At 36.3% G+C, this 26987-nt stretch overlaps 1 protein-coding gene across 2 annotated transcripts; it reads right to left on the bottom strand.

Annotated features, from left to right (window-relative positions):
* Positions 1 to 1941: 1941 nt before the first annotated feature.
* Positions 1942 to 26987, bottom strand: LOC125233868 (alpha-tocopherol transfer protein-like). 2 transcript variants are annotated; one of them, XM_048140016.1, is made up of 7 exons: positions 26854 to 26987; positions 25156 to 25243; positions 17968 to 18127; positions 7336 to 7582; positions 5635 to 5745; positions 4630 to 4763; positions 1942 to 2131 (listed from the first exon to the last, which is right to left on the bottom strand). In XM_048140016.1, exons 2-7 carry the CDS (start codon positions 25241 to 25243, stop codon positions 2026 to 2028), a joined length of 846 nt encoding a protein of 281 aa, XP_047995973.1. In that variant the 5' UTR covers positions 26854 to 26987; the 3' UTR covers positions 1942 to 2025. The 2 variants fall into 2 exon arrangements, with proteins under 2 accessions (XP_047995973.1, XP_047995974.1); XM_048140017.1 differs by having other exon boundaries at positions 26849 to 26984.

Here is a 26987-nt window from a genome sequence, read left to right as displayed (position 1 = left end):
ATGAAATATAATCTAAAGAAGATCTGTCTTTATTTTAAATTAATTGTAGGTACAAGGTCCCTACTTGTGGGCACCCGAAGCACGTTATTGTATATTCTACCATCATCTTACCTACAAGCAAAAATAATATTTTGATTTTTTTTAACAGGTTCCAGATATAATATGTACCTACCTAATGTATTCTAATTTTTGATCTCTATTCGATGTTGCTTATAAGATTTTCTCCTAAATTTTAAATATTTCAAGCTCCAATACAATCAGACCTTACGAGTTTCTGTTTTAACTATCCCCATTCTACCTACAGTAAACGGCCATAAAGAATACACATCGGTCTTTGGAAACAGACAATTAACGTCACATAAGCAAGAAAGAGACAACGCTCTACTAAGACGAAAAAAGCGATGTGCATAAATACTTTATGGCCGTTACTGTATTAATATGTCTTATTTAGTAATTTTATTCGTACTATAATAGCCGTGCTCTGTGGCTAGAATTGATCAATCGCTCCGTGCTAGGTCGCCCGATTGAGGCCAAAAAACTCGTTTGGCCATTCGGTCGGTGTGGCATGACCTCTTATTTACGAAAATACTGTTATGTTTCTTTTGAGAAGTGGATGTTAGACCAATAAAGGCTATAATAGATTTGCATTTTATATTTTTCAGTTAGGTATATGTTAGCTCACGTATAGGTACTTCAAGTTGTCAATCTAGTAATTTTAAAATTACGTTTCGCTGTACTTTTTCTGAAACATAGGAATTTAAATTGGTCCATAACATGTACCTAAGCTTTTTGCTAAAAGTGTACCTATCTCGATACTTCACTTTTCACATGAATACAGAATATACATGGTTAACTGGTGGTATTTCCTTATACTTATTTAAAATTAAATTCACAACCAGCTGAAGTGACCTCACCTACTTTATCTTTATTAAGATACTCGAAGCAATCGTAGCTATTTATTATTTTTATGTAAACCTGACAAAATATAAATTTTATAACAAGGAGTATCAGTAGGTATAGTCAGTAATTTTATCAGTATTACATAGACCCTATCTTTTTCACACATCCAAGTCACTAGACTAGTGTCAGAATAACAAATATAGTTTTAGAAAAAAAATCAACCTACACGTTCAAATGTGTGTTGTGCATTCACATTACCATATTACCCATTGTCAAAGGAAATAGTTATTTGTTATACAAGGGGGCAAAGTTGTATTTTAACGCCGAGTGTGGAATTGAAAAACGAGCAAGTGAAAGGATTTACTATAGTTGAACCACGAGCGAAGCGAGTGGTTCGAGAATAGAATCCTGAACTTGTGAGTTTTTTAACACACGAGAAGTAAAATACATTTGCACCCGAGTGTAACACAAAACTTTTCCCCTCACTATAGCGAGGAAACTACAACGCAAAAAATGTGTTTATCACTGCTTCCAGTAGTTCCACAGGTGGTAAATCATCTTTATTACTAGATTCACCTACTTTTATAAATTTTAAAGCAGTTAATTTGACTTTATTCAAGGTAAAATTACTTTACCCACTAGTGGATAAAATGCGTTTTTACCCGCTGGTATTAAAGGACAAAACACGTGTTCCCGAGCTAGTGAGGGGAAAACTCCTTTACTCTCTTTTCAGGTCAAGTAAAATTATTAGCACGGTGTCTTAAAGCCTATCTATACATATAATATTTGGCCAAACTTGGCTTTAATGCCTTATATATTTTTATTTTTACATTGCGCCAGCATAAAATGTAAGTATATAATGTAATACATATACACGGTGTAACAAAAATAGTGGCGAATTCGGTACCAATTTTTTTCTGATTAGGAAAATGCATAAGAAAAACTAATAGGGTAACTAACATCCTCGAAGACGGACAAGTTTAGTCTTTATTCACCAAAGCAATGATCTTTTTATTTTCTCTTAATAATCTGACATCGCTATTTGTTACTCCTTGCATGTATTTTAACTTACATTGCAATTGGATACCTACTAGCTTAGCAATTAATCTACATAATGCCCGGAGCCTAATCAATGGATAGCGTTTTGAATGATCCAGTCATAGCGCTCTCAATTCCTTTCGGTTTCTTCTTCAGGTCAGCCTTCCAGAGGTTGTCATTCTTGTAATAATCTCTGAAAAACAAGAATTTAATTTAGTACCTATTCAAAATATAGGTCAAAATTATCTACATCTTATATTTGTTTAGACTTATTTACATGCTAGGACACGATTCGACAATAAATTATAAGTATGATTCGATCAGTTATGATTTTATAAAAATAATGGAAATCTAATCGAAAATAAATAATACACATAGCACATAGATATCCCGTCCCGTCACCTCCCCCCTCCGCCAGCACGCGATACGCTATATTACGTTTCCATGCTTCGCCTGCTGCTGATTTCAACAGAAAAGTCAAAAATAATGAAATTATATTTCGGCAGACCCGAAAAACTGTATTTATTTTAATTGTCTTAAAAACGCGAACAGTTAATGTGTTATAAAACGCAGTGAACTTGTTATTAAAGATCCAGTTATTAATCGACTCGATGACCTGTATAACTATGTCCAATACCTATAGACCTACGACGACAACAATGGGAAGTGGTTATATAACAAAGAAGTACATGGGCTTCTAATTACAGAGTGTTGATAAACATTTTCCCTCACGGAAGGAAATGACAATCTAGCGAAGTAAGTAAGTAAGTACACTTACTTACTTACTTCGCTAGATTGTCATTCTACTTTCGCTAGTTTTATATCACTATCTTTAAGGTACAAAATTTCAGTTTTAGGGTATGCACAGTAGATATTTTTTAGTTATTTGTTATACAAGGGGGCAAAGTTGTATTTTAACGCCGAGTGTGGAATTGAAAAACGAGCAATTGAAAGGATTCTATAGTTGAACCACGAGCGAAGCGAGTGGTTCGAGAATAGAATCCTGAACTTGCGAGTTTTTTAACACACGAGAAGTAAAATACATTTGCACCCGAGTGTAACACAAAACTTTTCCTCTCACTGTAGCGAGGAAACTACAACGCAAAAAATGCGTTTATCACTGCTTCCAAGTAGTTCCACAGGTGGTAAATCATCTTTAATACTAGATTCACCTAGTTTTATCAATTTTAAAACAGTGAATTTGACTTTATTCAAGGTCAAATTACTTTACCCACTAGTGGATAAAATGCGTTTTTACCCGCTGGTATTAAAGGACAAAACACGTGTTTCCGAGCTAGTGAGGGGAAAACACATTTATTAAACATTGGGAAACGTTGCATTTCGTTTTGACGGCTGCACTGACGGCAGGTATTGCTTGCTGCTCAGCTCTGGGTGTTTGATCTGAATATGTACCTTTTGTCACAGTATAAAACCAGTAATAAATCTTCTAACAAACGTACGCCGCGCGGGGTGCACACAAGCGCGTTCAACGCGCCGCGTTGTGTACATACGCAACACATGCAAGCGGACTTGGATAATCGTGGATAAGAATAATGCATAATGATATTTTTTGTGTTTTCTGGCTGAGATATAATGTGGTATTATTATACTAATACTTATAGTTAATAGTATTAAATAACAACATCTTACTTTGGACGATGTCGAGTAACATTGACAATAATTTTGTTCAACTACGTGCTTTCGAACGCAGTAAGTACCTTTCGCACCGCCGCTGCCGGAGATTAACTACTAAGTCGTCCTTATACTGCACTTTTGTTTTGCATCTTCTTGACGAACTTCAATTATTGTACACTGACGGATAGTATATTGCTTGCTGACGGTCTGGGACAAGCTGCTCCGAGTGTTTGATCTGAATATGTACCTTTTGTCCTGTATCTTGTTGACGAACTCCAAGTGTTATACACTGACGGCAGGTATAGCTTGCTGAAACTCTTGGACAAGCTGCTCAGCTCCGAGTGTTTGATCTGAATATGTACCTTTTGTCCTATATCTTGTTGACGAACTCCAAGTGTTATACACTGACGGCAGATATAGCTTGCTGAAACTCTTGGACAAGCTGCTTAGCTCCGAGTGTTTGATCTGAATATGTACCTTTTGTCCTGTATCTTGTTGACGAACTCCAAGTGTTATACACTGACGGCAGGTATAGCTTGCTGAAACTCTTGGACAAGCTGCTTAGCTCCGAGTGTTTGATCTGAATATGTACCTTTTGTCCTGTATCTTGTTGACGAACTCCAAGTGTTATACACTGACGGCAGGTATAGCTTGCTGAAACTCTTGGACAAGCTGCTCAGCTCCGAGTGTTTGATCTGAATATGTACCTTTTGTCCTGTATCTTGTTGACGAACTCCAAGTATTATACACTGACGGCAGGTATAGCTTGCTGAAACTCTTGCACAAGCTGCTCAGCTCCGAGTGTTTGATCTGAATATGTACCTTTTGTCCTATATCTTGTTGACGAACTCCAAGTGTTATACACTGACGGCAGGTATAGCTTGCTGAAACTCTTGGACAAGCTGCTTAGATCCGAGTGTTTGATCTGAATATGTACCTTTTGTCCTGTATCTTGTTGACGAACTCCAAGTGTTATACACTGACGGCAGGTATAGCTTGCTGAAACTCTTGGACAAGCTGCTCAGCTCCGAGTGTTTGATCTGAATAATTATGTACCTTTTGTCCTGTATCTTCTTGACGAACTCCAAGTGTTGTTCCCGCATGCTGCCTGCCTCGCCGCCGTATTCCGACGGCAGGTATTGCTTGCTGACGCTCTTGTATAAGCTGTTGAGGTCCGGGTGGAATTTGATCTGAATATGGAAACAATAGAGATAAGTTTACGATACAAAAAATACAACCATCTTAGTATCTACAAAAATCCATTCCTCTCAACAACAACCTGGAATCAGAAGCCTTAACCCTTCATCAAAAACTTTGAGAGAGACTAGAGGTCTTGCTAATTTGGTCACTTATCTTTCGTTTAAAGAAGAGTACTACAGGCAGGCAATTATGGTCGCGCGATAAATGATAAAGCAGCAGGCCGTCCCTATCGCACTATTTGTAAGTGCGATAAGGACGGCCCGATGTTTTATCATTTATCGCGCGACCATGATTGCCCTACTGGTCTTTTACAAAACAGAGTAGTCTGTTATACAAGCAAGAACTTAGTCTTCAAAATTATGCTAAAGGTGTAGTTCGAAAAGTGAAAGCTGACCGAAATGGTTTTGATGTGTCTTAACACTTTTGACCTCTAACATGTACCTACACGAACGTGTATTGTTTAAAAAAATCATCAACTGCATTCACGCAAGGCCACGCGAACTCACGAGTTTAATGATTAATCTTCTTTTTTTTTTATCTTTCGCGTATTGGGTCTATGGGTATTTTGATATTGTATTTTTTCGATACACGGGACGATTCAAACTTAAAGATGAGTCCAAAATTAGCTCTAGATGCGATATGTATCGGATTTGACTTTATTCGACGAATTTTCCCCAGTTTCCCCATGTATATTATTTGAGAATATAAAACGAATTTAAAGTGATGAAAGAGTTTAGTATAAATATCATAATATTAGCTGTTGTTATTTGTAGTATGCTAATGTATTGTTTCACACAGCGTAAAACTATAATATTTACCAGTTTTCCCCACAACCGAACAGATTTTCCCTTGTTTACTTACAACATCGATGATGTACGCCGGCAGTACTGGCTTGACCAGCGCGAACAGTTTCTCGTAGTACGACGGGTAGTTGATCACGTTCACAGACTTAACTCGAACCGGCATGGCTTCCTGGAACGCAACATAGGTTTTTAACCAATGGATGAAATTCAAAACCAAGGGATGAAATCTAAAACTAAGGACGGGAGTGGGTGATCAAAGGATAATCTCCCGAAATGGGGGATTGAGCGACATGGGGACATACTCTGCGATTGTGGCGTCCCCCAAACAACAACACATATGAGACAGTGCCCCCGGTGCCCAACAACGTGTACTGAAGAAGATCTCTTAAGGGCTATCCCTCGAGGGCTTGAAGTGGCTAAGCATTGGCAAACCAAAATTTAATTTTACTTGATCCCTTTACACGAAGAAGAAGTGAATCTAAAACTAAGGGATGAAATCGAAAACTAAGGGATGAAATTGAAAGGCAAAGGCACCAATTTCTGACGATGAGACTAGAGACGTTAAGATAGCGCTGACTTGAGGGCATAATGTCTTCTCACCAACTTATTTTACAGAGCAGGGGGGTTACCATGACGTACTAAAGACGTTCAGTTTAGGTTGAGAGAAAGGGACACAGCTATGGCAGTTACATAGCTCCGTCCCTCTCCCTCAACCTAAACTGAACGGCTTTAGCACGTCATGGTAACTCCCCAGAGCGCCATACTCAATATTAAGTAGGTACCAGTGGCGACGCGTGAAACTTTTTGTTGGTAAAGCCGGAGGGGTTTTTGGGTCTGCTTTGTATAGACTTCTACGGATACTGCAGAATTTTAGGGAACCCATTGGGAATCGAGTTGTATCGATAAGCCACTGGTAGGTACCTAGTACGAAAACATACCATGGTCTAACTTTATAGCTGTAATTAATTATAGACGTAATTTATAGCTATAATTAATATAGAAACACTAGTTTTACGAACTAAGTTACATATTATAAGCTAATACCTATGTACCAAAATACATTGTAGGTAAATTCAAGGATTTTGTAATGTGGCTTGTGTAATGCAGTGAGAATTAAAATTTCATTTTGTAGTCAAAGGATGCGTCCGTGTACCAACATTTGTATGCACAATGCATAATGTTACCACATGTTGAACTATACATGTATGTGTAACTGCAACTGCACTGCTATGCTTGCTAGAATCTCATGGTTTACTCTTATAGGTAATTTACTTTTCAGGGAGTAGATAAGGCACCATTGAAACATCATAGAAGTTTTTGGAATAACGTTACATAGGCTTGAAACTAACTAATTCCAAAAAGGTCTAGTTTACCCTTCGGGTTGGAATGTCAGATGGCTGTCGCTTTCGTAAAAACTAGTGCCTACGCCAAATCTTGGGATTAGTTGTCAAAGCGGACCCCAGGCTCCCATAAGCCGTGGCAAATGCCGGGATAACGCAAGGAGGATGATGACATACTGGTAATGTGATATTGGAATTAGTCCGGTTTCCTCACGATGTTTTCCTTCACCGAAAAGCGACTGGCAAATATCAAATGACATTTCGCACATAAGTGAAAAACTCATTGGTACGAGCCGGGGTTCGAACCCGCGACGTCCAGAACGAAAGTCGCACGCACTTATTACTGCTAGGCTACCAGCGCTTCCAGTATGTATTATAATGTTTTTATGTATATCATACTTTCGTACTTAGTTACTTACCAGTAAAAACAGTATAAAATCTCTAAAGAACATGATATTGCACTTGGGCAGCATTCTCAGGCTGTAGTCCTTAATGTCCATGATGATGATGTGTCCCTCAGGGTAGCTCTCGAGGTCATTGATCCAGTAGTCGGCCTGCAGCGCGAAGGCCTTTATGAGGTCGTAGAAGGCAAACCGCTCAAGGGTCGGGTCGTCGAACTGGTGGATCAGGATCTCTTGGTCACCGGCCATGAAGGTTGCCACGGTCCTGGAAGAGATGGTGTTAATCAATTTCCCGTGAGATGTCACTTTTGCTATTTACAACTACCTAACGGTATGTTATCGTAATTTATATTAGAGATTTTAGTTATTTTTGTATCGAAGAGAAAAAGAAAAGGTGATTTGTGTGGATTAAACATACTTTTGTTTATTATGAAACTGGGTGTTTAATTTGAAGCTTTTTCTTTTCGAGACCAGAGTTCAAAGTTAAACAGATGGTGAACTTATAATTGATAAACACGTCTACATCATTGTAAGTCAAATATCTACATTACACCATAGATTACAGAAACCTCTAGATGACGAGTATGTAACGTCGTCATGGAAACACTTATCCATGATATCCTGAGTGGAAAGCTTAGATCCCTACATAATTATTTCAGCCAATTGAAAAAGAATGCGTCGTACGAATGTTCACGAGATATCCATACTTCGTCTCGTTGCTGAATCAATTTATAAACTTTGCTCCATAAGCCTGGATGGTGAAGGCAATGGAACGTTAATTCGTCGAAAACCAAAAAAGTTTCAAGAGACACTGACAAAACTTTTCATTTGACAGGTGGTAGGTACTTATTATCGACTGAGGAATTCCTTTTCAAAAAGTTGATACATTTGGATCACATTTTTGATTTTGAAAAAATTGGCAGTAGGAGTACATGATTTTGAGCAAGATTTACGGTTTCCCAAAATTTCCCTAGAACTTTCCTTTTTGTTACCGAAAATGCTCACAAACACACTTGACACCGGGCTTTTAGAGAATTGCTGTTGTACTAAGTTTAATATGTACATACCTAGATTGAATTCTTTTGCCTTTAGGTAGATAAATTAAGTGTTAAATAACTAGGTAAACAAATACAAACAGAGAACTGGAAAAGCGAGGGTAAGCACACGTGTAAGATATAATGAGGCTAGGTTATAAGCAGTAACTTTTCATAACAACGCCACGGTTGAAAGGCCATGTAAACTCATCATCGTAGGTCACGTAATGACTCGAATTGCATTTGATATAAGTATGGGATCCAATTACACTGTTGCGAAATAAGACAATTGTTTTTTACGCGCACTTGGTTACAAATATCTATAATAACGTCTAGAAATGATGAGAAGTGATTGTGTATTCAGTCATTATTATGTATACTTATAGCCTCATATTATCGTATACTTTATTTACCTGCTTGATAGTTGGGTAAATAGCTTTGCTTAAACATGAAACCCAAAAAAAGGTACCTACGTTAGGTGTTGAGTGGAGTGTTTTCAGATTATTATGGTTGTTATGAGTTAGCTGTTGCGCGAGAACATGCCTGATATATTACGATTAATTATTATAATGTGAAATAAATATCAAATTAATATGGATTATTTAATTCCGTTTCAGTCTGTTAGTCACCTATAAGTGACACCGAGGGGGTTGACTTTTTAAAATGTTTGTAACTAAACTAAAATCATAGTCATATCAGTACGTCGTTTATTTGGGTTTTATTAAAAAATATATGTATATTTTAGAAGACTCGCAAAAAAGGTACCTATTGTTCCGAATAGAAGTAGGTATAATCAAGCTTTTCAGTTTCGACAAAAGCTTGCTGAGTATATACTACGTATAGTAGTAGTAGTTGAGTGAAAAGTTCTTCATTATTATTACAATTGTACGTCCTATAATAACCATGTTGTCACATGGCGGCAGTGTTTGTAATAGAATCGTTATGTACTTGTTACCAATTATCGTGTACTTGCTATAAAGACATTTTATTACATACTTACAACCTGTTAATACAAAGTTAATATCTACCTACATTTTCCTACTACTACTTTTGTTTGTGGTGTTTTTCAACTTCTATCATAATTACGTCTATTATTCGGATAGCCACTGCAGTTGTTGAATTACTGTGGCTGTACCCTGTACAATTGCAGCATCTACTCGGGCATTGTCATTATCAGCCAGCAGCGGCTGGTCCATACAAGCCGATTCTCACTGGCTTGCCTAAAATTGATTACTAGTAAAGTACCTAATGTTTAGGTAAGTTTCTTTTTGCTCAGTGTAGCCTAGCAGAAATTTTCACCAGCCGCGACTGATTATCACTGTGACAATCTTCTTTTTACAACTGCGTAACTGCTACGATTAGGATTAACGCTTCAGCTTCTAAGCTGCTGACCCTCTAGGCAAATTGGCCCTCCATTTCGTACTTTTCCCTCTTCATCCCTCTTTCGTATTGGCGTAATTTAGCGCATTGAATATCGTTCGCCAAGGAGTGTCAACGATTGTATTGCGAACGAATTCGATCAAAGAAAGTGACAAAAGATGATACATCTGGGATATTAAGTAAGTATAATTTATGAATGAAAAATTTCGTAGTGCGTAGCATTCTTATTTAAGTACTTATGACAGTTATGAGTTATGACATGATGATGTGACAATCGTAACTAGGATTCCGACGTCTTTTTATCTCATTTGCATACGTTTAACGTTTAACCTTGCATTATGCAGATGTTTTCATAGCACTCTTTAGTCATTATACAAACAATCAAAAAAATGAACCAGGAAACTCATTATTGTAATCTACAGTATGATCTCACGGCGATTAAATATTGGATTAATGATCAATCCTAGTACTAACCCACAGAACATAAAACGTACCTTAATAAATATTGTTTTTACCTACACATGTAAATTACAAAGTTAAGTCTCAATTCTCGAGAAATCTTATAAGTAATATGCTCAATTGCTCATAGAAATGTCTAAAATCATATTTTAAATTTTTCACATACTAAATACAGGCTGTCCGATAATTATGGATAACCTTTTAACCACCAATAGAGACTGGTCCTGAACATCGATTTACTTCCTAAATTACGAAAAATGCGACTATCTCGAAAACCAGAGGATTTTTATTTTTTTATAAGTAGCGTATAGGTGAAAAACTTAAAAAAGTCACCTGTTGTATGTGTGAGTGACGTGTTCGAATAGAGAACACAAATTTAAAATTAGTAACACAAACAAAACAAACGCCTATTCGAACACGTCACTCACACATACAACAGGTAACTTTTTAAGTTTTTCAACACGTAACTTTAGCGCTAACCGTTATTGCGCAGAAGTCTAAATCAGGTATGTCAGAAGATTACAGGGGGCGAAGGGTATGCGTCCCCATGCGCAGCTATCCTCTCCACATTTCACTCAGCGCTAAAGTTACGTGCCGCCACTTGTACTCGGGTTTCTGGACCAGTCTAAACTGCTCCATTTATGGTTAAATTAATTATCGGACAGCCTGTACAACGCCCAGGGTGGCTCATATTTTCTACCTATAGCAAATACGAAAGATTGAGTCATACGGGTCTATTAAAGCATAATTATAATGACAGAGACTTCGCACATGGATTCGAGGCTCTTTTATGGGACCCATGGGACCCCAAAATCCTGGCTTACGTAAAATCGAACGATTACGATTATGTCGATAATATTTACACAAAGATGTTTGCCACGGCCGCGTAATGCCAAGGCCGTCGTGCAAAGTATCCGTATTATTGACGCTCAGCGAGCGCAGGCGAGTTGACTGCTCTCGCGAACCAAATGGCCTAGAAATAAACTCACTCCCATTATCTGATACATATATCCTTGCTTTTAAGCAAGATGATGAAATTTCCATTTCCCTTTGTGGTTCACGTTTGCTTGTTTATATCTGTAGTATCCGCTTACTGTTCGGTACCTTAAAATTAGATCCCGATACGATATGAATCGGATTCAGGTTTGTATAAAAAAAAAACAATTTTATAACTATACATATAACAATAAAAAAATAAGAGTTTTGAATGATTCACGGTTATTTTCATTAGACTTATATTGACCGGGATATAGACCGTGATTACCTTTTTGATTTTTGTCGAGGTCCCGATATTTCGACGCAGTTTTTTTTTTTTTTTGCTATGGCAATCGTCTTAAGACATTTTTGCCAGCTTCACGTCAATATAATTAAGGAAAAGATTACGAAGAAGAAATTCAATGATTATTGGCAGACTCAGAACTGGGCTGAAATAGTACATTACGATACAAGTGCGTAAAAAAAGGAAGTTCGAAACGAGTTCGACGCAGTTGCATGCATCATGATCACGGAAAACTGACGAAGGCGGGTGGATGTTAAAGTTGCATAGACAGCGCGCGATCTACCCTCCTTCGCGCGCGTCGGCTGCGTTCACTTTCAGCGTTACCACTGGTCGCATTCACACTCGATGGTCTGTCCAAACACACTACACTCACAGTGTCACTACGTTTGTTCAATTCTGACTTCACCGGTTTTTTACACAAACAAATCACTGGATTCCATACATTAGATAGTTTGAAGCCATCCTCACGATTGAAATTTTTATATTTGTGAATCTCAATGGCTTCTCTTACCAATCTCGGTATGTAGTAGCGTTCCGTCGAAATTACCTTAGGACTATGCAACTCGATCCAATGATTTTCACCCGACTCAATGAGATGTTGAGCAATAGCAGACTTGCGAGTATCGTTCTTTTTGACTGCAGCAATGTGTTCTTTAATTCTGCAGGCAATAGTGCGCTTGGTCTGCCCTATGTAAGAACTGCGTGAGGTGCTCATCGCGTAGAGAGACAACCAGCGTTTATGCCGTACGTAAAGGGAGTGACAGTAAGATCTCTAAAATACTAAACAATTACTCTGTAAAAACTATCTTCACCCCACACAGGAAAATTGCACAGTTCTTGCGGTCACCTAAGGACAATTTTCCGCTGGATAAACCTGGTGTGTACAAAGTTGAGTGCAGTTGTGGCAGTTCTTACATAGGGCAGACCAAGCGCACTATTGCCTGCAGAATTAAAGAACACATTGCTGCAGTCAAAACGAACGATACTCGCAAGTCTGCTATTGCTCAACATCTCATTGAGTCGGGTGCAAATCATTGGATCGAGTTGCATAGTCCTAAGGTAATTTCGACGGAACGCCACTACATACCGAGATTGGTAAGAGAAGCCATTGAGATTCACAAATATAAAAATTTCAATCGTGAGGATGGCTTCAAACTATCTAATGTATGGAATCCAGTGATTTGTTTGTGTAAAAATTGAGATTCACAAATATAAAAATTTCAATCGTGAGGATGGCTTCAAACTATCTAATGTATGGAATCCAGTGATTTGTTTGTGTAAAAAACCGGTGAAGTCAGAATTGAACAAACGTAGTGACACTGTGAGTGTAGTGTGTTTGGACAGACCATCGAGTGTGAATGCGACTAGTGGTAACGCTGAAAGTGAACGCAGCCGACGCGCGCGAAGGAGGGTAGATCGCGCGCTGCCTATGCAACTTTAACATCCACCCGCCTTCGTCAGTTTTCCGTGATCATGATGCATGCAACTGCGTCGAAATATCGGGAGCTCGACAAAAATCAAAAAGGTAATCACGGTCTATATCCCGGTCAATATAAGTCCAATAAAAAAATAATCAAAACAATTACCTAAAGGAAAAGGATCTAACTTTGGTTTTTAGAAGAAATGTTCACCAATCGCGGTTTCGGTTCCTTGTCAGATATTCGCAAATAAATGATGTTTTTTAATCTTTTTAAGATCCCACAGTGCTTAAAACAGATTATTTTGATTACCCCTACCTACCTCACACCTAAACAGGTTCCATTTAAAAAACAAAGACGTCAATTCCAATTTAACAATTTCGATGGTTTAGAGCAGGTTTTGATAAGACCTTGGAGTCAATTCATTTCGCATGCATCATCACCAGCATCGTGAGCTATTTAATTTATCTTCAAGGTCGCAATATACCACAGTTTTTTTGTAGTCATACCGAGAAAATGAGCAGAAATAAAGAAATCAAAATAAATCTGTATCTCTATCACTAGAATAATACCTACGTTACGATTTTAGTTATCCCTCTGTTCCTCAACCCAGGAATTCTGAAACGTTATGTTATAACAGAAAATTACTTGGTTCTTTCTAAACGTTCCTTAGAAAGATCAATGCCAAGAACAAGCATAAGGAATTATTTAAGTACACTATCGACTGGTATGCTTTTGACTACACTTCACAATATAGGTAAAAGCTTGATATGAGTATATTATGAAATGTCATTTAATAAGTTATCATTTCATCAGTAAACAAAAATAAACGCGATACCTACTTAGTAGTAAAATTTTAAACGTACACAATAATTTTGATTAAAAAATAAAAGGAAATGAAAGGAACGAAAATTGCAACGTGGTACTATAGATAGTTGATCGAAATCACATGTTCAAGATCAGAATAAAATATAAGAAACATAAGAGTGTTTTCACATTATCCGATCCGATATCTCAGGTAGGACGGTTGACAAAGGCGGCGTTTTTAATATAAGGATATCGGTCTTACATCTGATATCGGATAGGATAATATGAAAACGCTCTGAAGGGTGGCCTCAAAAATGCCAGTTTAACTTCTTCCGATGAGACGGCCGCCCCTTCCGGCTATTGCGAAGGTTACCAACGAAGGGAGGTCAACCACAAGCCAATGTCAAAAATATCCGACTGTGAAATTATTTTCATATTAATGTATTACTTCATATTATTATATTGTATAATTATTATATATTTCATATTATTATATTGTAATAATAGTTCACAGTTGAAAGTGTTTTTTATCATTTGTTTTCCGATAACTTACTTTTTTTAACATGATCGTAATGCATAAACTGCACCGTGCGTCTAAAGGTGTTCTCATTGGGTCAATTGCAGAAATTTTGTACCTTTTCGATTTCGTAACGAAACTGGGAAGTAACGAATCTGACAAGATTTGTAACGAAACGAATAAAATTAAAGCGTCTACTTACCAGTATGGAAAAATAGCAAATTTTCAGTTCAAATAAATGTAACGAAATTGATAAAACACAAAATTTATCTTCTTATCTGACACAAAATTTGATATTGGGTTATCTGAAAAAGAAAAATTACATAGTACCTATTAGTACTTACTATAAATGACTACATAATATTACTATTGTAGCCCCACTGATTTCCAAATTTTGGCCTTTATTTAATAGTTTATTTTACTTGTTTGTATAGTAAATGGAAATTAACGCGAAGTGAAGAAAAGTAGGACAACAAATACCTAAGTATAATTAAAGATTTTAAAGTACCTACCTAAAATATATATTTAAGGAAAACAAATCATGTTATTCCATATTATTAGACACTTGTGTATTTTTAAGCAATAATAACGATACGATGAATTAAATTTTAAGTTTCATCCCCTCCCCTTGAGAGCAAAGATTATCTTAGGTTAACGTGGAAACGTTATTGTATGAAAATTGTTTTTATAAAAAAAAATACATGTGACACATGATTGACACAATTGTCAAGAAATACTATTAAATATGTCATTTGAAGGTAATTCAGTTATTTTGTTGTATGACAAAATTATTATACCTACTCGTATTATGGCCCTAAGTCAATAAATAATGCTTTCCAAATATGTAAATATATTATATTCATTCATACTATTTTTCAGCTAACGCCATAAATGTAAGTACATACCTAATAGCAGACTGTCTCATAAATGTGCAAAATGGCACAAGTGCCAATTTGCTCCTTCCTAGCAGGGATGAAAAAGCCTCTTTACGAAATGGTGACGTGGAAAGCATAATTATTATCAATTATTCCTCTTTATTCATTTTAATTCTTTGGCTAGGTTTTATAATATGATTATAAAAGTAAAATACAAAACCACATACAAAACAATACAAAATATATAAACACATTATAAAAAACCTAACCTAGGGTGCCGCCTAATTATTATCAATTATTATTTCCTTTATTTATTTCTTTTCTTAGATTAGGTTTTTTACAATATGAGTATAAAAGTAAAATAAAATAAAACACTTACAAAACAATATAAAACATATAAACACATTATAAAAAACCTAACCTAGGGTGCCGCCAGCAGCGGGGCAGGGCCCAAGCTGCCGGTGGTTAGGGCTGCAGAGAGAGGAACCGTCGGACTATCCGCGCTGTGTCCAAAATCACCGCCTTCTGCATCTGGCCCTTGATCCAACCACCGAGCGAGAGTCTCTTAAGATGTTGGTCGAGACTCTTCGCTATGAGACCGTTCGCTGAAACGACTATCGGGACAATGATCGTTGAATCAACATCCCACATGGTGGTTATCTCGTGAGCCAAGTCTAGGTACTTACTGGACTTGTCCGTCTCGGCTTTCACGAGATTCTCATCATGGGGGATGGTGATGTCAACGAGCACGGCCCGGCGTTGCGGTCGATCTATTATCACAATGTCAGTCTTATTGGCTACAATAGTCCTGTCAGTGATAATAGATTGATCCCAATAGAGCGTGGCACGGCCATTTTCAAGAACTGGCGCAGGTAAGTACTTGTAGTACGGTACTTCGCGGCCCAGTTATTATTATTATAAAGATCTACTCTACATTTTTTCACATAATAAAGCTTTGAGGCTTCTGAATTGTTTAAATTAGGATTCCCAAATGCGCTGGGGATTATAGTTATTTCAGTACAGATAGTGCTTTTTCCCCGCACTAGCGCGCAAAGGCCGCAAAGGGTTCATTTCATGTTAGGTCGAACAAATCTTCAAAAGACCATCTGTACCTATACCTACTGAAAAACTTCGTACGATACACGCGCGGTAAGGAAATTCGTAACTCGTGTTGATTTAAACCACTCCCTTCAGATGTGTTTTAATTTATCGTCAAATTCTCGTTTCGAATTTCCTGTTTTCCGCACTCGTATCGTAATGTACTATTGTTTTACAAGGGGCAAAGTTGTTTAATCGCTCGTATTGATACAAGAGCAACCGAAATATCGATGGTTTACTGGTGAATCGGGATAAATCGAGATAATTTGTCCTTGAAATAACATTGTGGAAATTGCACATACTTAGTTAGAATTTCAAAAACCAGTTTTCTCAACTTATCGGGTTACACCAGTAAACCCTCGATATTTGAATACTGAATCAAGAGCATAGAAAGCCAACTTAGGATATCCAGTTGGTGCGTCGAAAAATTATGGGAGCTCCTTAAACGACAAATGGCGGTCATCAAGTTATATAAGCCCGAGTGCCAAAGTATTGTATTGTCTTTATTGAAATGTAAGCCATATTTGTCCACGAATTATTTGCTTACGTATTACATTTGACACATTAATCATAATTGACTATTGTTATTATTACGGTATAGTCGTACAATACTGTGAACAAACAAACATTATTAAACAAGTTTTGGTAGAGTTAAGCGCCCGCGCGCGCGTGACATCCATCCGCCTTGAAAAGCTTGCAATAAACTTATAGACGTCTTTTTTCTGCCAAGTTATTTAACTGGATATAAATTATAAATCAGGAAAACGTGATTTCGAGGTAATACAGCTGAGGTAAAATAACATTATTCGGGGTTATTAAATTGGTTTTCCTTTAAGTATAACTAATAATAAGCAATATAAGTGTACGGCCCGTCTGATGGCAAGCGGTCACCGTAGCCTATGGGTGCCTGTGCCTGTAACTCCAGATAACATTACATGTTGTTTCTAAATTCTAACACACACGATGTGCCGGTATTGTGGCGATGGTAAAACCCTATTTTAAAAAGTAAGTAGTCAATTAACATCAACGATCTCCATATCATATCATGCGTATAATGTGGGGCATACAAATATGGGGTAAGGTTTTGGGACAATTTAACTGACCATGAAAAAGTTCACAATAGTCTGAAAATCTATGTAAATTACATTTTAAACTAGGTGTACTGGGACATTTTCGGGGCTGTTACTCACTTTATCAACTTTATTGAAGATATCGTTTTTATCAGTGAAGGACAAATTATATGACATGATCTTTCGAAAACGCCAAACTTTATTTTGAATTTTTAGAGTAAGCAGTAACATAATTATACATACTTCAATAAAATAAACAATTTAATTGATTGATGGTAATAAGTACCTACGTGATTTAGGTACATAATTTTAGCCAGTGCCTATGTTGCAAATATATACATACTCGTATATACCGAGTACGGTTGAATAACCTAATGATAATGGAAGACGTATCAAGTGTAGATTAGTAGTTTGTAAAAATGTGTCCTTAAAGTAAAAGTGTCACTTCGCTCCCTCATAGCAGGGAAGAAAAAGCCTCGAGCCCTAAGGGGGATTGCCCCCATGGTTGATGCCAGCGACGGGCATGCAATGCCGGAGGGCGCCGTGGTGAATGATATGATGAACCATACATCGATCGGGATGAAACGCCGGAGTGGGTTTAGTGGGTAGGGCCAAGTTTCCCCCCCTCTCGCTAGGGGAGGGGAAATTCCCGCTCCGTCAAAAAAGGGAAGAAAAAGCCCCTTTCAGAATTGATGTGAAAAATAAGTACTTACGTGATATCGAAGGCGGTCTTCAGCTTGTTGGAGCAGGGGTCCCTGTCGGTGTATATTTCGCTCATAACACTCCGCGTGGTGCAGAACCGGTCTATGCATTTCTTTGTCCGCTCCAGGCTCCCGTAGCAACTGTGCAGGAACTTTCGGATCATCAGGTCACCTGCAAAGGTTGTTTTATTCAGTCTCTATTGTTTCTTATAATAATTATAATTTGTCTCTCAGAAACGCGTAAGTTTTTATCATTTCCAAAAAACACACCTAGCCTAGAGTTAATCCAAGACGTTGGCAACGATTTTTAACAGCTTCGCCGGTGCAAATGTTTATTAAACTTATGACGTACGGTAGGTACTTACTTATTCCTTGCAGAAGCGGGACTATTCATAAAAATCGTTGCCTACTTGTCGTGGCCTGATTCTATTTAAAGTAATAAACTAAACATATGAATTTATATAATTACGTCAAACAAAGGTATTCATATCATATGATATCGTCGTGTGTTTATGTCATACTTAATGACTATTTTCATTTAAATTGCAACTAGCACATATGTATATTATGTAATATCCATGTAGTTCAAAATAGGTCAGAGGTTGTGTGGATCATCATATATAGATAGATAGAATACTCTTTATTGGCACACCTCAGCAAAAGATACAGTGGAGAGGCAGACAACAGGCGGTAATATCGCTGAAGAGCGATCTCTACCAAACAACCTTTGAGTAGCGGAAATAAAAAAAACATAATCATAATCATCTTGAATCTTGATAGATTTATGGCTAATGATTTGTTTAGGCCCCGTTCAATCCATAATCCATATATATCTAAAAAGTTTTTCTTCCATAAAAGCTGTAATTATTGAATTTGAACATTGATGCCGTTGATGGCCTCTTACAAGAATCTGTTGAGCCTTAATAACATTAGGTAAGTATACAGGGTGTAAACCTAATACGGGCGAACCTCTTAACGGTGGTGAGTATAGGACATAAGAAATGTAATTAGATAACTTTTACTTAAAAGTGAGATAAATGTTTTATCCATACAAAATAATTCGGCCCGCAACGTAATGCAAACACACTCGTGTTTAACGCTCGTTGACAGTTGTCATTGATTGTCATCGCAACCACGTTTACAGTACATTGCTGCTGGGAAATTTTTCAAAAAATCATTATGATCAAATAAAAACACCTTTTAATTAATGATAACAATATTGAATTATACTTATGCCTGGTTTCATTTATCGCCCTTATTAGGTTTACGCGCTGTAAGTATTAGCGGCCATCGAAGAGTAACATAGGTAATTGTTGCAAGTGATGTTGCAAGTGATACTCATTCTTGTTTGCCTTTTAGTGTTATTTGTTTGTTGTCAAACATACTTCCGTATCAAAAATATCTATTTAAAGAATTAATTAACTCCATTATGATAATGAGCAGGTCTTTATTTCACACTTAACTGTAGGTAACTTAATACGAAAAACCTGTTTTGAGACCGGTAGGTAAAATGTTTGTCTCGGAAGTCAGTCTACACAAATTCCGTAAAAAAGGAAATGGTTGTTATTAAGTCATATTTTTCTTGTTCTTGTAGTTTACAAGGCCCAAGGATGAAGTTACGGAATAGGTAAAAAGTTAGAGCAAAACCTTGTACCTAATTATTTTTTCACCACACCAACTGGTAAAGACTTTCTTTGCTATTCGAAAACAGATAGCAAAATTGCACTTTATCCACAAGGGGGCAAAGTAATTTCATACAAATTTTAACTCGATGTCTTAATCTGGCTGCTAGATTTTACCTATAAATGATGATTTTGAATCATAAATATTGAATAAATTGACGGATTTGAATTATTTTAATGTTTTATAGTCAGTATTTTGTTCGTGTTGGTATAAAACAAATAAATATGACACAAAGGCCACAGGGGCACTTTTACGCGTCAACAGTACATAATAATTATTAATTAACTTACTTAAGAGGAATACAATTGCTAACAACTGAAAATATGAATTCTAAGCAAAGTAGATGTATGAATGATATAATTAGTTAGTGACTTATAAAATGTCATATTAGAACTAAATGTTTATCTAATCCTATTTTGGCTCGCTATATTTACAAATTAATATGTCATAAATAGGCTACAACGTGCGTCATTTGGGCAAGTCGGCTACGGTAAATAATTTTTAAGAAAAAAAAACCGTCGCCTTTCGGGTTCTGGTGAAAGCTACTTGCGAATGTTGGATTATGTAGAAATGTGTAAGTATTTTTTTAAACTGCTTTTAATGCTTTAATTATTAGATGGCAACACAAATGAATATACGTATAACGTTAAGGTTTGAGGAGTTTCCTCAATTCCTCATGAATCCTATTATATTATAAGAAATCGAAGCTTGACAAACTTTGACTTCAAAACTTATGCTTAACAAACATAACTAAATAAATGTCACTGTTCTGAACTTAAATGCATGCTTTTCTTACAAAAATACCAAAGTCACTATGAGTGTGCCGTTCAGGTTTGAGGAGTTTGGTTCTGGCCATCATCAGCAGTTCCACTGCACCAAATGTCACTGTTCTGGACGAAAGTGCATGCTGTTCTTATAAAAATACCACAGTCACTATAAGCGTGCCGTTCAGATTTGAGGACTTCGGTTCTGACCATCATCAGAAATTCCACTGCACCAAATGTCACTGTTCTGGACGAAAGTGCATGCTGTTCTTATAAAAATGGCAAAGTCACTATAAGCGTGCCGTTCAGATTTGAGGAGTTTGGTTCTGGCCATCATCAGCAGTTCCACTGCACCAAATGTCACTGTTCTGGATGAAAGTGCATGCTGTTCTTATAAAAATACCAAAGTCACTATAAGCGTGCCGTTCAGATTTGAGGAGTTCGGTTCTGACCATCATCAGAAATTCCACTGCACCAAATGTCACTGTTCTGGACGAAAGTGCATGCTGTTCGTATAAAAATACCAAAGTCACTATAAGCGTGCCGTTCAGATTTGAAGAGTTCCGTTCTGGCCATCATCAGCAGTTCCACTGCACCAAATGTCACTGTTCCGTACCTAAATGCATGCTGTTCCTTTAAAAACACAAAAATAACCATATGTATGCCTTTTAGATTTGAGGAGTTCCCTCGATTTCTCCAGGATCCCATCATCAGAACTGGGTTCTGAGAAAAATGGGACCAATCTGTATGCATATACATTCAATCAAAAAAAAAAATTTCAAAATCGGTCCAGTAACGACGGAGATATCGAGGAACAAACATAAAAAAAAAAAAAAAAAAAAAACATACAGACGACTTGATAACCGTCCTTCTTGAGATATGAGGCGACGGTTAAAAACATAACCAAATTATGTAAAAATGTATCTTTAGGTATTTAGAAAAGTAATATCTAAAGGTGAAGGTTAAGGCAGTTAAAGCTTTGTTAATTTCATTTTAAACTCATGACGAAGCAGTTAAATGTAATTTTCTTTATTTTATAAATTTTCTCGACAGGTGTAAGAACGTAAATTAAAATTAGACAGCTTGGTGTAAAAATTCGACGACCTTTTCACAACAGCAACAAAAGCTTTGTTCAGTGAATTTCATGCAAAAAAATCTTCACTTTTATTGTCATAAAAATTACGCACCTGACTCGAATGTGTCAATGAGGGGCAAATATTCTGACCCTCCAACCTGTGCCTTCCCCCGCAACATAATAATTGCATATTCGAAACCTCAGACGCTTTTACTAAAACTGAGACCTAGGTTAGACCGATAGTTGTACCTATTCAATTTGTATAGCGGTCATCCACTTTTCTATTAAGATTTCAGTTAGCGATGTAAGTAGTGCGAAATTTTTATCCTTCGTAATTTCACGGATAATACTGGGGACGCTATTGCACAACACCCTGCATTTTATGATTAAGCACTGAGACTTGGCACAGGTTGTTCCTTGGGTGGCCCTGAGTAGATAAAGATCGGGAGGCATTGAGAGCCCCCTTAATTTAGGAGGGAAGAGGGGGAAGGCTGGCGCCGCCGCGCTTCCTTTGAAACCATATTTCTCTAAAACTATACAAAATAGGGCATGCGATATATCATTTTCGGATAAATGAAGGATGAGGAATTCATTTTTGGAACAAAAAAAATGTATTTTAGAACAAAAATACAAAATAAAATGGGAAAATCTGAAAATGAGATTTTTTTTTATACATATTATTGCACATTTTATGAAAACTGTAATGGTTTTTTCTAAATAAAAAATATTATTTAATAGCTATATTTATCTAGTTTTAGAAAATGTATAATTTGTTATAGAAATATATTATAGGACGAGTGATAAAAAATAATTTACATCGCCCGATAGGGTGATTTGAATGCTCATTTCAATAAGTTTTGTCAATGATTTCAGGTATAATCACTATTTTTAACACACGAAAGCCGTAATCATTGCAGTTTATGGCTATTTTAGTGATTAATGTACTTAAAATAAAAAAAATACAAAAATTTTAAAAAATATTAAAAATGTGATAATTTTTTAAATTATTTTGTTCTTTCTACACAATATATATCTAAAAGCAATAAATATCAATAAAAAGCCACATTTATGCAGTTTATAAAAATATATATTTTGTTATATAAATATATTACGAAACGCGAGATAAAAAATAATGAAAATGAAAATTTTTATGTACGGGTCAGCTTGCATTATTCGATGAGGTGAGGTAAAGGTACTACCCGCTATGCAGTGGAGTTCGTCTAGTAATATAGAAATATACTTATTCTAATAACGTTTACACATGTAGGTATATCACGACCCAGTACAGAAAATTGTAAAAGTCCTATAATATAGATTATTTTGATTGTAAAATAAAATTGCATGTGACTTATATTGCAAAAAAAATGTCTTAATCAGTTTCTCCACTCCTAAAGCAGTTCTGCATGTATAGGCTTGAAGATTTTTTAGTTTACTAGCAGAATTTAGTTACGTCCTTTGGGCCCCCTTAAATCGGTTTTACCCATCCATAAAAGATAAAATAAAAATCGTCATATTCTTCCTTTCAGTATCAATGATAGTTAGTTATTGCGCAATAGTGCCATAAAAAATAAACTAGATTCGTATTAGCATTAAACATTAATGATTTTTGAACTAAGACATTGCTTTTGTACAAAGGAGAACCTCAAAAAATGGTCTGACTAGACGAAAACATGTGTATCGGGACTAGTACTCAAGGCTCTCAAAAAGTGTAGCTATTTTGAGTTATTCAATAAAACAACATGAATAGTCTGAATTTAATTATGTATATATCACAACATCCACTGCATAAGCACATCAGTTCCGCACATTTAATTTAAAAGTCTTTTTTTACGATTGCACCTTACGCGGCACTGTTTTTTACAGCTGCATCCGACAATTTCGAGGCATGTTTCTGCAGCAACAGGCAACGTTGCGGGCAAGTAGGCTCCCAAATCCCAATTGTTACAGACTTTCGTCCAGCCACAAGTAGCAAATAATGGCAAATTTTGAATTGGGTTTACTTAGTTGACCCCATAAATGGACACCTTGATATACCTATAACCCTTACAAAAATGGTGCAAGGCAGCTTTTGTCGGTGAAATGCTGTTAATTTGGCGGTCTTTTTTGGTTAATAACTATTTTCGGCACTCGTTAACCAAAGTACAGGACGCAGATCTGGGGGCCGATTTTTGAGTCTCACTGTCACTAAAATACCGGTTGAAAACGGTGAATTGCCTATTATTTTCAGTGACAATTTTCTGAATTCGAACGCCGTGAGACTCAAAAATCGGCCCCCTGGAATAATAAATATGTCAAGTAAGAATTATCCATAAATTATGCAAATCATATAGATAACTACTATTTCACAAGATGTATTAGGATCAGATGTATATATCTGATCTATCATATCAATCGCTCATTTCATGTAATATAAATAGTTAAATTCAGACTATATAGGAGTATGTTGTATATATAAAAGTACTCTAAATAACTACACTTTTTGAGAGCTTTGAGTACCTTTACCTCACCTCATCGAATCATACAAGCTGACCCGTACCGTACATCAAGATCGCCGTGCCACGTCACTTTTATTATTTTTTATCTCGCGTTTCGTAATGTATTTATATAACAAACTATATATTTTTATAAACTACATAAATGTGGCTTTTCATTCATATTTATTGCTTTTAGGTATATATTGTATAGAAAGAACAAAATAGGATAATGTTATAAAAAAGTTACCACATTTAATTTTTTATTTTTTTTTGTATTTTTTTTTATTTTAAGTACATTAATCACTAAAATAGCCATAAAATACAATGATTACGGCTTTCGTGTGTTAAAAATAGTGATTATACCCGAAATCATTGACAAAACTTATTGAAGTGAGCATTCGTATCACCCTATCGGGCGATGTAAATTATTTTTTATCACTCGTCGTATAATATATTTCTATAACAAATTATACATTTTCTAAAACTAGATAAATATAGCTATTAAATAATATTTTTTATTTAGAAAAAACCATTACAGTTTTCATAAAATGTGCAATAATATGTATAAAAAAAATCTCATTTTCAGATTTTCCCATTTTATTTTGTATTTTTGTTCTAAAATATATTTTTTTTGTTCCAAAAATGAATTCCTCGTCCTTCATTTATCCGAAAATGATATGTCGCATGCCCTATTTTGTATAGTTTTTGAGAAATATGGTTTCAATGGAAGCGCGGAGGCGCCAGCCTTCCCCCCCTCCTCCCTCCTAAATTAAGGGGGGCTCTCGATGCCTCCCGATCTTTATCTACTCAGGGCCACCCAATGAACAACTGTGCCAAGTCTCAGTGCTTAATCATAAAATGCAGGGTTCCCATACAAGACATAGCAATAGCGTCCCCAGTATAACTCAGGATCGTGTCCTGTTTCAGTCAGTCTCAATACAAAAAGTGCTAGTTCGGTTCACGTTTGACCAGCACGACAAATAAGAACGATTCCGAGAAAATACGTTGGGCAACTATACATATATGGTCGACGTAATGTACATTCAAATTACTAACCCCCCTATTCATAAACGTTCACTAAAGTTATCAAGCCGATAAAGTTCGTTTGTCCCTTTCTATCACACCAATACGTCGGAAAAGGACAAACGAACTTTAACGACTTGATAACTTTAGTGTACGCTTATGAATAAGAATCTTTACTTACTGAAGTCTTGCGGCAGATGGGGCTCCTTGACCAGCCATTCCCGGATGGAGGTCACGTCGTGGCCAAAATCGGGAGTCTGCTGCGGCATCTGACGAAATAGTTATTTGTTATACAAGAGTGCAAAGTTGTATTTTAACGCCGAGTGTGGAATTGAAAAACGAGCAAGCGAAAGGATTCTATAGTTGAACCACGAGCAAAGCGAGTGGTTCGAGAATAGAATCCTGAGGTTGCGAGTTTTTCAACACACGAGAAGTAAAATACATTTGCACTCGTGTGTAACACAACACTTTTCCCCTCACTATAGCGAGGAAAGTACAACGCAAAAAACGCGTTTATCACTGCTTCCAGTAGTTCCACAGGTGGTAAAACATCTTCATCACTAGATTAACCAACTTTTATCAATTTTAAAGCAGAAATTTTGCCTCTATTCAAGGTCAAATTACTTTATCCACTAGTGGATAAAATGCGTTTTTACCCGCTGGTATTAAAGGACAAAACACGTGTTTCCGAGCTAGTGAGGGGAAAAATACTTTTTAGAGAAAGTCGCTAGAAAGTTATTACTTATTAACTAGTCTGACTATCCAATCTTCCGATCCGTGTCGGTGAAAACAGTAACGATTTTTTCGAATCATTTTCGTTTTGTATACCTAGTTTTAAATTAATGTTAATGACCTCATGGAATGCCCTGGCAGGCAATCATGGTCGCGCGATAAACGATATAACATCAAGCCGTCCTTTTCGCAGTATTTGTACATAAGTGCGATAGGGACGCACCGATGCGATAAAGCTTTGTCGGAGTAGTGTGCTCCGCCCGCTACTATTAACAAGAGTGTGCTACTAAATCAATTTAGACAGTAGATTTTTTTGCTAATTTGAAGCACGATGCACTTGTAAAGTTCTCAGTTTTAGAAGTCCAGTGCATGCAGGTTCCGCAAATCTAATCAGAAGTTTTATGCTGAATCGCATTCGAGAGTCAGCAGTAAGTATTTCAAAAGTTAGCGGTATTTCAACTTTTAAAAATAAAGTCATATGCAGGTATAGGTATCCTAGGTGACAAGCCGGCCACCACAAGAATTTACCTTACTTTATTTAATAAGCAGGTTCATTCAAAACTTGATGTGATTTTTATGTGCGTTAAAAATCTCATAAAATATGAAAGATGTCTGAATCATTATGAGATTTCATCATTAAGAATATGTAGATGTGAAGGAGTGAAAATAATAGTGCCCATAATTTGAAATGTTACCTCACTCGTATAGGTAATTTTTATTCGACATTGGTTTAGATTTCATAACACGTTATTCTGACTAATCGAAATCCCTTTAATTTTATTGTCGATCAGAAATATTGGGGTCACATCAGTAGTTAATATTGTTTGAACTTTTAATATTAATTTTTTTTTGTTATTTCTTTAAAATTCAATTTGATTGCCTACTGAAATTTAGATAGGTACCTATTATAAATACTTTTGGGCTATTGCTTGCTTCTTTGGGTAATTTATTAAAACGAAATTTGAAACCTGCAACCTAATATGCTAAACACTATGTGCAAAAAATACCTAAGCAGGTTCCATACACAATACAATACCTACGGTCAAGTTGCGAAATTTCTCGATGCAATCAAAACGTGACCGGAAATCAAAATTTTTGACACTTCAAAATGTCTACAAGCTAAAAAAATTAATAAAAAATACTTACTTTTTTTTAAGTCACTTCAACTCAATAACAAAGAAAGGAAAAATGATACAATGTAAAACTCGATGTAAGTTCCCGATACGTGTAAAATGAAGTAACCGTGTCAACCGCCTCACTGCGTATCACAAGACCAACTGA

Source organism: Leguminivora glycinivorella, chromosome 15 (assembly GCF_023078275.1).
Source record: "Leguminivora glycinivorella isolate SPB_JAAS2020 chromosome 15, LegGlyc_1.1, whole genome shotgun sequence".
Classification (NCBI taxonomy): Eukaryota; Metazoa; Arthropoda; class Insecta; order Lepidoptera; family Tortricidae; genus Leguminivora; species Leguminivora glycinivorella.
This window is presented reverse-complemented; position numbering and strand designations above follow the sequence as displayed.